The following is a 14,175-nucleotide window of genomic DNA, read 5'->3' as shown; positions in this document are numbered from 1 at the left end:
AACAAAGTTGCACAGAACTGCTATTTTTTTAGAAAAAAACAGGTGAATGTTTTTTTTTGCTCGTTTGTTGCAGAATAATATAGTAATCTGTCTCAATATATTAGTTTATCATCACATCAAATTATATTGTGCAGGATATTAAAGACACAAAAGATGGACACTCAATAAAGTATATGGCTATATAATAATCAGAATGAATATTAAGTTAAACAATGAAAGTTTTATGTATCATAGAATAAGATAAATTGCTAATTCTAGTTTGCAATATTATCTATACATACTGCAAGGAAATTATATGTTAATTTTTTTTGTAAACTTTCTAAACTTTTAGGATAAACAAGTTTATAAATATTTCTATTCCCATTCATTGTATTATCTGGTTCCAGAGGATATCATATGGACCTCAATGTGATGAGCATAATTAAACAAGCAGCACCACTGCCAGATAATTTAATGAAATACAGTGTCATAGTAGGACCTGTGTGATTGTCACATTGCATCTCTGCCACCGTAATTCCGAGATCAAGGGCGGGATTCTCTGGGAATCGACGGGGCGGGCAGAAACGGCGCAGTGGAGTGGCAGGAACCACTCCGGCGTCAGGCCGCCCCAAGGGTGTGGAATCCTCCGCACCTTCAGGGGTTGGGCTGGGGCCGGAGTGGTTTGCGCCCCGCCGGCCAACGTGGAAGGCCTTTGGCGCCGCGCCAGCCAGGGGCCAAAGTGACTCCGCCCGCCGGCGTGGGTCTGCGCATGCATGGGAGCATCAGCGGCTGCTGACGTCATCCCCGCGCATGCGCGGGGGGGGGGGCTCACCTTCGCGACAGCCATCGCGGAGGCTTACACGGCCGGCGCGGAGGAATAGAGTGCCCCCACGGCACAGCCACTCCTGCGGATCGGTGGGCCCCGATCGCGCGGGCCAGGCCACCGTGGGAGCACCCCCCCCCCCCCCCCCCCCCCCGGGCCAGATCGCCCCGCGCCCCCCAGGACCCCGGAGCCTGCCCGCGCTGCCAGGTCCCACCGGTAAGGGACCTACTCCAATTTACGTCGGCAGGACCTGTATCGAATGGCCGGGACTTCGCTCCATCACGGGCCGGAGAATCGCCAGAGGGAGCTCGCCAACCGGCGTGGCGCGATTCCCGTCCCCGCCAAATCTCCGGCGCCAATTCGGCAGCCAGCGGGGGGCGGGATTCACGCTGCCCCCCCCCCCCCCCCCCCCCCCCGGCGATTCCCCGACCCGGCGGGAGGTTGGAGAATCCCGCCCCAAGGTTTTCATTCCTTGCTCTCACTTGAACATGAGGTTTTTTTCAGGTCCAGTTTCATTCTGTAGCTATAGCATCAATGTAAATATAGCCTGACTGCTTTCTAGAATTCTGAAACGATTTTGAATGAAGTAATGAAATTGCTATGACCCTCTCATCGAGAACCGGGGGTGGGGGAGGAGTTTGTTTAATTGTATTTGTAAGCAATTAGCTTTGGCTCAGTGGTAGCACACTCACCTCTGTGCTAGAAAGTTGTTGTTTCAAGTCCCACTTCATTGATTTGAATGGACAATCCAAACTGACACTTTGTATAGAACTGAGAGAGTTGCAAACTGTGGGAGGTACCATTTGTCGGATGTGATGTTAAAGTGAGGCATGTGTTTTCACAGCTGGACATATAAAATCACATTCAAAGACGTTTGCCTAATGATCTGGCCAACATTTAGCCGTCAATCAACAATACTATAACAGATTATATGATTGCTAACCTCATTGCTGTTTACAGGATCAATCCTGCACAAATCACTACTTTTCATAAGTATTCCATTGGCTATAAGGCATTTTGGAGATGTTTGAAGTGCTGTATAAATGCAAAAACTTTATTAAAACAAAATAGCCTTTCTAGCATACCTATTTTTTTGCTTATTCAGAAGCAGACAGCAGTGCTGCACATTGATTTAGAAATTTGGAGCATTCTGTTTTTTTTGTTTGCACCGTTTGAATCAACTGCTGGATGGAATTTTATGACTTTAATATTTTCTTTTAAAACTCCCCAGATACTTTAGCTCATTAGAGTTTGATTTCTTCTATTAAAAAATAATTTGAACCCGTTGATAAGATGTAATTGCAATAGTGTTAAAGTGCCCTGGAAACCACCCTGGCATTAAAGGGGACTGGTGAATAGTACTTACCTGAATCAAGCTCCAATTAGAGGGTTTTGCAAAATGATTTTGGAGGAACATTGGTTTGGTGATCTCAACATCACTGCATCTGGTGTTTCAATAACAGAATAATTAACAGTAAATCGAAATAGCCACACTATTGATAACTGTGATAAAACTGTCCAATGGATGCAAGTCCTACAGTGGAAGGGACCGCGCAAAGAGTACAAGCTTTCTTATGACCAGAGTGAATGTTTTTATTGCACAGTAAGAAGTCTTACAGCACCAGGTTAAAGTCCAACATATTCGTTTCAAACACTAGCTTTTGGAGCACTGCTCCTTCCTCATAAAATTCCATTCACTTGAGGAAGGAGCAGTGCTCCGAAAGCTAGTGTTTGAAACAAACATGTTGGACTTTAACCTGGTGTTGTAAGACTTCTTACTGTGCTCACCCCAGTCCAACGCTGGTATCTCCACATCATGTTTTTATTGCAGTCAGAGATTTGACCAAGAACACATTTTAAGCAACATTTCATGATTCACTTAGGCAATTGAGACCCATTTGATTAGAAAATCCAGCGGAGGCCTAAAATATATTGCTGAATGGAAAGGTGGATTGCTTGAGCACAAGATGGGACATCTGACATGTTTCGCTGGAGGAATGTTTGCACTCGGAGCAGATGGTGCGCCTGAGGAAACAAGCGGCCATCACATGGAACTGGCTGCTGAGATTGCACGTACTTGCCATGAGTCTTACGACCGTTCAGGTATGGCTCAATTGTCAATTACTTTATTCTCAACAGTTTTCTCTTGTCCCTGTTGTCATAATATACACCAGTATATCATGGTGCAGACACACACACACACTGATTGACACACAGCAAGACCAATCAACACACACAACACCGCATCCAATCACCAGTTAGTGCACACTCACTATAAAGACAGAGGGCATCAGTTTCCCCGCTCATTCAGGATGCAGCCTCTCAGAAGGACAGAGCTTACAGCTTATAACACAGATCTTCACCATGTGCTGAGTGCATAGACTGGTTAGGATAGGCATAGGTCTTTAGTTTAATCCAACATCATGTTAACCCACAGTGAAAGTATGTTCAACAGTTTCTAGCTTAATACAATAGTGTTGTACTATTTCAAGTGTTGGTAGCCTGTATGTGTTACTGCTGAGGGAAACGCAGTCTCCACGGATCCAGAATACCCAACACATCACCTGTGATGTTGATTCCTGTGATGTTGATTGTATTTTTGCTGAGCATAGTTTCACAGATGTTCATTTATCCATCAGCAACTTTTCAAATTGTCTATTATTCACATATGATCTTTTACATTGAATATCAGCAGCTAATTCAACTGCAGAAAGCATCACAGTTGTATCTGATTCTGCTGTCACATATTATCTACACAGGCACACTTCCAGTGCGGATCACCAAAATATGTAACACATGGAAACAACCCAGTCAGCCTAATCTTTTTGTTTGTTACATACTAATAAGGAGCAGGAGCCCTGGTTACTTTATATCCTTCCTACTGTGGGGCATTTAAGCTGGTAGTCGTACACTGCGCACTCCCATTCTTCTACTTCTGCCTATTTCCTGAATCACTATCTAGTCATAGGTATTCTCCAGCAAATGAGCATAGCAGGTCTTATGCCTTTTTGCTGTGCTTTAGGTTAAAAACCTCAGATATGTAAAAATATCAAAGTAAGTGCAGAACTTAGATTCACAGAATCGTAATATTAGGAGATAATTTGGTCCTCGGCTCATAGGAAAGATTGCCTTTAGAAAAATTCCTTTGAAATAACATAAACAGGAAATTAATGTCAAAGAAATAATATGGTTCCACTAATTTGTCTCAAGTCTGAAGTGTAAATAAGCATGTGGAACCCCTTCACTGTATGCAATATGGAATGCAGTAAAACAATCTGCTATTGACGCTAATTGCCACTAATCAATGGGTCTAATTTATTACTGATGTTTTGCTGTGAATTCAGAGAGACAGGTTATCACTATCTCTCCACAACCACTGCCAATCCCTTGACTATCTCTCTGTTGTCAACCTGCTTGTCTAACATTTAGCCCTGGATTAACTGCAATGTCTTTGAGTCAAACTTTAAGAAGACAGAAGCCATTATCTTTGGCACCCCGCCATTTACTCCTATCTTATCAGCAATTTGAAAAATGAAAATAAAGACGCAAAACATCTCAAACCTTCCACAGATTATTTCAGAATTCTGTTTGACTCATTCTTCCCCCACTTTTTTTGACACGAAATTTCAGTACTTAATGGTCATAATAGCTTTGTAATGTAACAAGCCTTTTCCATTTACAGAAATTTGTGTTTTCTTATATTTATGCTTGAGCTATTTTTTGTGTGACATCTGAATTGATTGAGGACAATTTTGAAAGTTAACTAATTTCAAGATTTTTAGTAAAATCTTCGGAGCAAATTAATTTTGTGACTCAACTGAAATATGCATATTTAATTCTCTTTACTTGTGCTTAATTTCCAGCCACAAAATTAGGTCCTGAGGCCTTTAGATTTGATGGAGGTGTTGAAGCTATTGCAACAAGACAGAATGAAAAATATTACATTCTGCGACCTGAAGTCATTGAGACACACATGTACATGTGGAGGCTAACCCATGATCCCAAGTACAGGCAGTGGGGTTGGGAAGCTGTTCAGGTATGTGTATTTCTCCCTAACTCTAGTAGGATGGCATATATTTAACAGGAATGCACATCTCTTTCCTATTTGTAAAATATATATTTTCACGATACTGAGTAGTAACTAGTGTTAGATATGGATTTACTTTTCATGTTTTGTTTGACCGTCGCATCTAGCCATCGTACCATGAGGGGGGGAAATTGATGTTCGCTAAATTGGATCACTCCAAAAAAAATAGGTGCACGGATTGCGGTACACCCCATTGCAGGCATTAATTGACCTTTTATATGGCCTGCTCGTTTGAATAATCTATGCAGCCAGTGCCAACCGCGCTGCTCGTTGCCTGGACACATCAACATCAGTGGCTAGCCTGTGCTGCTTAAAACTACCCTGCACCTCCAAAGGGGAAATGTATTGGAGCTGCTGCAGGTGCTGAGAGAATCTGACCTGAGAGAAGTGAGCACTGGCACAGCAGACAAGAGAAAATACTTAAATGCACTGGAGGTCTTGGAGTTGGAAAGGAGAAGAGAAGATGCCCTTTATTTGCAAGGGTCTAGGAGGCCTACCAGAATGATGGTCAAAAGACAGTTGAAGCAGATATTGGTAGTCAAGTCCCGAAGGCCTGAATGCACCATCAGAAGATTTTGAATAACCCCATGCAAATAGTCAGCGAATCCATCCTGAAAAATCATATCCTGCCACCAACTGTATCCAGCAGCTTGAGCCACTGCTTAAATTCCCCCTCCCCCCGTCATTCATCTATGAACAATATTTATCAATCATGACTTATAATAAACATTTGCTTCACATGTACTATTACTCGGCCTGCACTGTTGCAAGCCTCATATCTACATCTCACAGGTTGCACACACTGTTTATTATTCAACCACGACGGTCACATCTGCCAAACTGATTGTACAACACTCAGTGATGTACTTCCCTCTCTTACAAGACAAGTGTTCTGATCCCACAGTGACTGTTGACAAGAAATTTGACGGCTATGCCTGAAATGTTCGCTCCCAGGTCAGGAACACCGTCACAGAATCACAAAATTGTTACAGTGTAGAAGGAGGCTATTCAGCCCCGTCCTGTCTGCACCGACCCTCCGAATAAGCAATTCATTAAGTGCCATTCTTCCACTTTCTCCACATAACCCTGCACATTCCTCCTTTTCAGATAAGTCTTAATTTCCTTTTGAATGCTTCAATTGAACCTGCCTCCACCACACACTCCATTCCAGAACTTAACCACTTGCTGTGTGAAAAATATTGTTCTTCTCTCACTTTTCTTTGCTTCTTCTGCCACTTACTTTAAATCTGTGCCCTTTCATTCTTAACCCTTTCAGGAATGGGAGCAGTTCCTTCCTATGCGCTCTCTAGACCCCCCATGATTTGAATACCTCTATCAAATATCCTCTGAGCCTTCTCTTCTCCAAGGAAAACAATTTAACTTTTCCAGTCTATCTTCATAACTGAAGTTCCTCATCCCTGGGACCATTCTTGAGATTTTGTTTTCTCTCCAATGCCGTCACATCTCAAGTGCAGCAATACCCCAGCTGAGGCCGAACATGTACACGTTCAGCATAACCTCCTTGTTCTTGTCACTCTATGCCTCAATTAATGAAGCCAGGATACTCTATGCTTTATTAACCACTCTCAACCTCGGGGCCTAAACTGAGATTATATATATTTCTGAAGTTTCTATGGATTAGTTCACTATTTCAAAGAAAGCCACTCTCATTGATAAAATAGTAAATTTTATTTAATCTCTTCTTAAAAACATTGGAATGCATAGCCCCCTCACACAAAAAAAATGCTGGGACCATATCCAAAAGAATGTCTTGCCTCTCCAAAAGTGTGCTCTCTCTCTCCAAAGAATCCCTTACTTCTGACCTCATAATACACTTGGAACCCTTTGGTCTCCCCTTATTGAGATCCAGCATTTTAATTACCTTACTCCTACAACTTCAATCTTCCCAAAACTAAAAGCTACCTCTAAAAATGAATATGAATAGATGATTATCACACAAGATAGCACACATATGGTGGCAGCAGGAGCCAACTGGAAGGTACAGGTGTTCCCAATCTCCCACAGAGCAGATTGTACTGGACAGTGTTGAGATGGCTAAGATTCAAACGTCGACAGCAATGATACCATCGTGGGCTGTACAGTGGTTAGCTCTGCTGCCTCACAGCTCCAGGGATCCCGGTTCAATTCCAGCCTCGGGTGACTGCCTGTGTGGAGTTTTCACTTTCTCCCCTTGTCTGCATAAGTTTTCTTAGGATGCTCCGGCTTCCTCCCACAGTCCAAAGACGTGCAGGTTAGGTGGATTAGCCATGTTAAATTGCCCCTTTAGTGTCCAAAAGGTAAGGTAGGTTTACTGGGTTATGGGGATAAGATGGAGGTATGGGCATTAAATGGGATGCTCTTTCTAAGGACCGGTGCAGACTCGATGGGCTGAATGGCCTCCTGCACTGTAAATTCTATGATTAATCTTCCTCCTCGCATCCCACTTACCCTTATCCTACACACTCTTCTGACTGACTTGCTGCTGATGGATCATGTGCCCTGCATGTAGAATTGACGTGAAGCACTGTCTAGATTTCTACTTTTGGCGCCTAAGCAGGGAGCAGAGTTACTTCGCTTTTGCAGCTGCTAACAGGCAAGGCAAGGCAAGTGATAATGGTTTGCTTAAAAGTAAGAGGTGGCCAGAGCCTCAAATAGGCAATTTACCTATTGGACAGGATCTCACAACAGAATCTGCAGGAGAAAGCTGCGCAGTAGAGTCTAGGGCAGGACAAAACAGAGGTAATGTTAGAGCTCTAGGACATCAGGTTAACAGCCCTGAGAAAAGAAACTTAATTCGAGACAAAGAAGTTAAAATATGATTTCTTGAGGTATAGTGTTGTCAGTTGTGACAATGGAAATAAAGAGGCAAAGCCCCTGTGTGTTATATACAAATAGAGCATAGAACAGTACAGCACAGAACAGGCCCTTTGGCCCTCAATGTTGTGCCGAGCTTTACTGGCAAATAAGAGAAGTTTCAGAATTTGAAAGAGTAATGGGGTGTGGGAAAATTCTTTTTCAGGTTGAGACCTCAGAATCGGCTACTAACTTGGAGCTGACTCCAAATTAAAAGACTACACTGCTGCAGCTCACCTGTAATACCACATTTAAAAAGTGGCAAAAGCCCACAAGGCTGTCAGCATCCGGGATTAACATCTCCCAGGAGTAATCCAGTGCTGAGTAAAACACGCGTTTTGTTGCTATAGTCCTGCATGACGATCTAGATGTGCGAGGTTAGACTTTATGTTTTCATAAAGGTGAACACAGCACAAAGAAACAGGTTGAAGTCTGCGCCAGACATGCGCACTACCCACCCCTCCTTTGAACCAGATTCAAGTGGGATCATAAGGGCAAAGCGAACATGGCATGTGTCGCAAAGGTGGATCGGCAGTGGGTCCCGAATTTTGACAAAAGGTTGTCAAAAGTGGGTCACGGGGAAGTTTGAAAAATACTGATTTTGATGATAGTATATATATATGTGTTTTGTGCATTGTGACAAATCAAGCATGGGGTCTGAAGTTAGAGCAAGGATAGCACAGGTACCTGCTTCAGCTGAGGGTGAGATCACAAAGAATTCTTCGACAGCGATCTCAGATGAGCACTTTGATGGGGCTATCGAGTAAATAATTTGTGCAATGAAACTTTCACTGAATTGAGAAACATGCGAAAAGGCCTGCAAGCAATTCCATGGAGGAGGACAGCACCAACTTGGCACAGGGCTCTGTGCAGAACCTCAGCCCATCCTGTCCAGCATGGAAGTGATGGACACTGCTCACACCACTTTGGGACCAACTCTGATGCAATATCTGATGTTGCAGTTTCCATTGCAGCATGAACAGTGGTCAATATCTGAAAGCTGCGGTCAGAGCTGAAACTGTAAGGTCGACTCTCTGTCTTGCAAACTCCAGAGTGCTGCCAGGGGCTTGAACATTCTGGCTCAACATTCATTTGTCCTCCCACCAATGACTAGGGTCACTGACATACCACCCCAGGGGAGTGGCAATGGCTCATGGAATGGGAACCTGCTGCCATCTCTCAATCCCCCATCCCTACCTGCCACTCTGCATTTGGCAGCCAGCTCTTACTGCCACTGCTGAAATTGTGCAATCCACAGCCGGGCTTTCTAGGCCAGAAATGCTCAAGATCATTCTCCGAGGCCATTTTCACTCTCCACCGCTGCAAGTCAGCAGCCTTCCACCAACCGTACTGCAACCACTGAGTTAGCACTGCATTGGAGCAAAGTGCACACGTTTATGGTTCCTGGATTTAAACATTTAAGATGGGAAAAAACGCACAAAAGGCAGACACTATGAGAAAGTTATGGCATCGTTTAATTTATAAATTGAAATGAGAATGTTTATTTTGTAGTGCCTATTATTTTTCATTGTGGCCAATGGGATGGCCAGTGACAGAGAGGAGGTGGAACTGTTTGGGAAATAGGTGTTGCTTTGGTATCAGTCGAATGAGTTGTTCACTGACAGCTCAGCTGGAAAGGTGCTATCGAGGTTGACTCCTCCTCCTCTTCCTCCTGCTCCTCAGCTGCATGACATGCAACCAGTGACGAGATCTGCCCCTTTATAAAGGATTTACAATGAGGTTGTGCAGCATGCAAGAGACAATCACAAATCTTGACACCCTGTCTGCTGAGTATTGCGGTTCTCCACCAGAGCAGTCCAGGCAGCAGAGGTATTCTTTCAAAGTCTGTTCTATCACATTTAATGTGGCAGCATAGCTTTCATTTTATCTGCATGCCCATGGATTATGTAGCAAAGTTGCCATCATATGGCAACGTTGATCAGTGACAACGTTTTGGTTTTGCCGTGATAGTTGAAAGCAGCTGACACGACAAACTCTCGACACGACTGCTGTCATGCTGTCAGGATACCAGCCTCCCCGGACAGGCGCCGGAATGTGGCGACTAGGGGCTTTTCACAGTAACTTCATTGAAGCCTACTCGTGACAATAAGCGATTTTCATTTCATTGAGCTGTATGATGTGCTGAGCATGATTGTTGAAGGAGTAGAATTCTGGTATATGTCAAGAGGTGGCAAAATGTGCTTGCAAAACCATATGCATGCATCAGTGGCATTTTGCACCCAAGGAAGTCGACAGTCCTAATTGAAGCTGTCATAATATACATCCAGGTATATGATGGAGTGCAGACAGGCAGTGATTGACACACAGGATGACCAGTGAGCACACAGAACACAGCAGCCAATCACCAGACAGGACACAACCACTATAAAGCCAGAGGGCACCAGTTTTCCCGCTCTCTCGGGATCCAGCCTCTGAGACAGTCAGAGCTCGTGAGCATAGCCAGTGCAAACACCATGTGGTAGTCAGTTAGTCTGGTCAGGCTAGCCTCAGGTCTCCAGTCAAGTCAGCATATTGTCAACCCACAGTTAAGCATGTAATATAGTTAGTTGTTAAATAAAATTGTGTTGCATCTCATCAAGTGTTGGAAGCCTGTCTCTCTCTACACTGCATCAAACGCAGTCCACATAGACCCAGCTTGCCCAACACATCATGGTACCAGGTATGGATGTTGAGAATTGACGGACTCACCTTAAGGTAATCTGTCTTGACCAGCGATCAGCCATCCGGTAACATGGACAGCGTCCGTCCTCCTCTGCAGCTCCGCATCGCCGGCAACCTCGGTGCAAACTGGAAGATTTTTAAACAGAAGTTCCAACTCTATCTTGAAACCACCGACCTCGAGGTCGCATCAGATGCCAGAAAGATCGCACTATTCCTTTCTACAGCCGGTGACCACGCTATCCACATCTACAACTCCCTTACATTCGCTGAAGGCGAAGACAAGACGAAATTTAAAACCGTCCTGCTGAAGTTTGACAGCCACTGCGACATTGAGGTGAATGAGAGCTTTGAACGGTACGTTTTCCAGCAGAGGCTTCAGGGTAAGGATGAACCTTTTTGGTCCTTTTTAACCCATCTCCGCAACTTCGCGCGGTCATGCAACTATGATTCGACAACTGATTCCGTGATCCGGGATCAGATCATTTTCGGGGTCCACTCCGATTCCCTTCGCCAGCAGGTCCTGAAAGTTAAGCAGCTCACCCTTACCATCGCCATCGAGACATGCATTCTCCACGAACATGCTAACAACCGGTACTCCAACATCAGTCCGGCAGAAACAGCAAGGCTAAACCCCCACGAGGCAGAATGGGTGCAGGCCATCAAACAAATGCAGGGCCTGAATCTTGATGAGAGTGGCCATTTTGCACGCTTTTCCCAGGCTCCAGCGCATGCACGCCACGACCGAGGGAACGGCGAGACCGACGATCAGCCTGCGCAGGTGCGCACGTCGTTCGACCACACTGCGCATGCGCGTTGGCGCACGGAACGCGCTGACGTCGGCGTCATGACGTGTACGAATTGTGGCTCCGCCCATTTAAAGCGGAAATGTCCGACAAAATCTCGACGCTGTCTCCAGTGTGGCAAGCTTGGCCACTACGCAGCCCTTTGCATATCTGCTCCACTGCCCAGCATCCAGCGATCCCAGCCACAGCGCAGAAGCATCCGTTCGGTACAGCAGGCCGTGACAGACTCCGACCCCAACAGCCCACCAGATCCTGGCGCTGAGTGCCTCAAATCCCCATTCCAGGTGGGCATCATTACTAAGCATGCGCTGCCTCTCTCAAAGATGGTGAAACACCTCCCAATCCAGAGCGTTGATCCGGGCGACGAGTGGTGTGCTGCCTTTACTGTTAACCAGGCTTGCATCTGTTTCAAGCTGGACACCGGCGCTTCAGCAAACCTCATTTCAAAATCTGAACTCGACACCATCCGCGTCAGACCAAGCATTCTTCCACCGGCCTGCCAGCTCCTCGACTACAACGGCAATGCCATTGCTGCCGGTTGCTCATGCCAGCTTGCGGTGTCCAATAGGTCATTGAAAGCGACACTGCGATTTGAAATTGTAGGACCCGACAGAGCTTACCTGCTCGGTGCTCGGGCCTGCAAACTCCTGAACCTAGTACAAAGGGTCCACACCATGTCATCCGCACAGGCAACAGCCTCAACTGATGAAAACGTCCAGGATCAACTTGATGACATCATAGCACAATACCATAACGTGTTCGAAGGTATGGGCACACTCCCATACCGATACAAAATCCTGCTGAAGCCGAACGCCACCCCATGGTTCACGCACTGCGTTGGGTGCCGGCACCCCTCAAGGACCGACTCAAGCAGCAGCAGCAAGACATCCAGGACCAGGACGTCATATCAAAGGCCATGGAACCCACGGACTGGGTTAGCTCCATAGTTTGCATCAAAAAGCCATCAGGGGAGCTTCGAATCTGTATCGACCCCAAAGATTTAAACCGCAACATCATGAGGGAACATTACCCAATGCCAAAATGAGACGAGCTAACCAGCGAGATGGCTCATGCAAAATTCTTCACGAAGCTGGACGCCTCCAAGGGGTTCTGGCAAATACAGCTGGACGCGTCCAGTCGCAAGCTGTGCACATTCAGTACCCCGTTCGGTCGCTACTGCGACAACCGAATGCCCTTTGGCATCATCTCTGCCTCAGAGGTATTCCACCGCATAATGGAACAAATGATGGAGGGCATCGAGGGGGTGCGAGTGTACGTCGACAATGTCATGATCTGGTCCACAACTCCTCAAGAACACATCGATCGCCTCAAGCGGGTGTTCCACAGGATCTACGAGCATGGCCTCTGACTCAACAGAGCCAAATGCTCATTCGATCAATCAGAAATCAAATTCTTTGGTGACCACATTTTGCAGCAAGGCATGCAGCCAGATGCTGACAAAGTTTCGGTGATCAACACCATGAAGACCCCGGAGGACAAGAAGGCGGTCCTCCACTTTCTAGGGATGGTCAACTTCGTTGGGAAGTTCATCCCCAACATGGCGTCACACACCACAGCCCTCCGCCATCTCGTTAGATAAACGACGGATTTCCAGTAGCTTTCCGCTCTTGAGAGAGAGTGGCGTGAGCTGAGGCCGAAACTCGCCAAGGCCCCGGTGCTGGCATTTTTCGACCCCGCCATGGAAACAAAAATATCTACTGACATGAGCCAGGATGGTATTGGAGCAGTGCTCCTCCAACGGGGTGACTCCTCCTCCTGGGCCCCAGTTGCATATGCCTCTAGAGCCAAGATGCCCTCTGAGCAACAATACGCTCAGATTTAGAAGGAATACCTGGGCCTCCTTACAGGAATCGACAAGTTCCACGATTATGTATATGGCCTCCCCAAATTCACGGTTGAGACAGACCACAGGCCATTGGTTCACATCATCCAAAAAGACCTCAATGACATGACGCCACAGTTACAATGCATCCTTCTCAAGCTACGCCGCTACGATTTTTACCTGGTTTACACCCCGGGCAAAGAGCTCATTGTTGCAGGTGCACTCTCCAGGTCTATCACCACACAGTGTGAGCAGACTGACATTGTCTGTCAAATAGACGCGCAGGTGCAATTCTGTGCCTCCAACTTTCCGGCCTCTGATGGGAGGGTCATTCAAATTTGTGAGGAAACGGCCAGGGATCCTCTGCTCCAGCGGGTGATGCAGCACCTCACGAATGGCTGGCAGAAGGGGCAGTGTTCCCAGTTTTACAATGTCAAGGACGATCTGACGGTGATAGACGGCATCCTCATGAAGCTTGACAGAATTGTGATCCCACAGAGCATGCGAGATTTGGTTCTCGGCCAAATCCACGAGGATCACCTGCGGGTCGAGAAATGTCGCCGTTGAGCTCGAGAGGCAGTCTACTGGCCAGGCATCAGCCAAGATGTCGCCAACACGGTCCTCAATTGCCCTATGTGTCAAAAATACCAGCCGGCCCAGCCTAAAGAAACTCCCCAGCAACATGAGGGCCTCACGGTAGCATGGTGGTTAGCATCAATGCTTCACAGCTCCAGGGTCCCAGGTTCGATTCCCGGCTGGGTCACTGTCTGTGTGGAGTCTGCACGTCCTCCCCGTGTGTGCGTGGGTTTCCTCCGGGTGCTCCGGTTTCCTCCCACAGTCCAAAGATGTGCGGGTTAGGTGGATTGGCCATACTAAAATTGCCCGTAGTGTAAGGTTAATGGGGGGATTGTTGGGATACGGGTTACGTGGGTTTAAGTGGGGTGATCATTGCTCGGCACAACATCGAGGGCCGAAGGGCCTGTTCTGTGCTGTACTGTTCTATGTTCTATGAGATGGTGACCTCCCCATGGTCCAAAGTCGGTGTTGACCTGTTCCATGCCAAGGGGCGTGACTATGTCCTCCTAGTGGACTACTTTTCCAATTA

The 14,175-nt window shown here is 46.3% G+C and overlaps 1 protein-coding gene across 1 annotated transcript in view; it reads left to right on the top strand.

Annotated features, from left to right (window-relative positions):
• man1a1 (mannosidase, alpha, class 1A, member 1) overlaps window positions 1-14,175 on the top strand; it is a 557,208-nt gene that overhangs the window by 523,795 nt on the left and 19,238 nt on the right. Inside the window, exons 9-10 of the mRNA XM_038799696.1 lie at window positions 2,686-2,905; window positions 4,666-4,838. Coding sequence (XP_038655624.1) covers window positions 2,686-2,905; window positions 4,666-4,838 — 393 coding nt within the window. The remainder of the gene's footprint in view (window positions 1-2,685; window positions 2,906-4,665; window positions 4,839-14,175) is intronic.

This window comes from Scyliorhinus canicula, chromosome 6 (assembly GCF_902713615.1).
Source record: "Scyliorhinus canicula chromosome 6, sScyCan1.1, whole genome shotgun sequence".
Lineage (NCBI taxonomy): Eukaryota > Metazoa > Chordata > Chondrichthyes > Carcharhiniformes > Scyliorhinidae > Scyliorhinus > Scyliorhinus canicula.
This window is presented reverse-complemented; position numbering and strand designations above follow the sequence as displayed.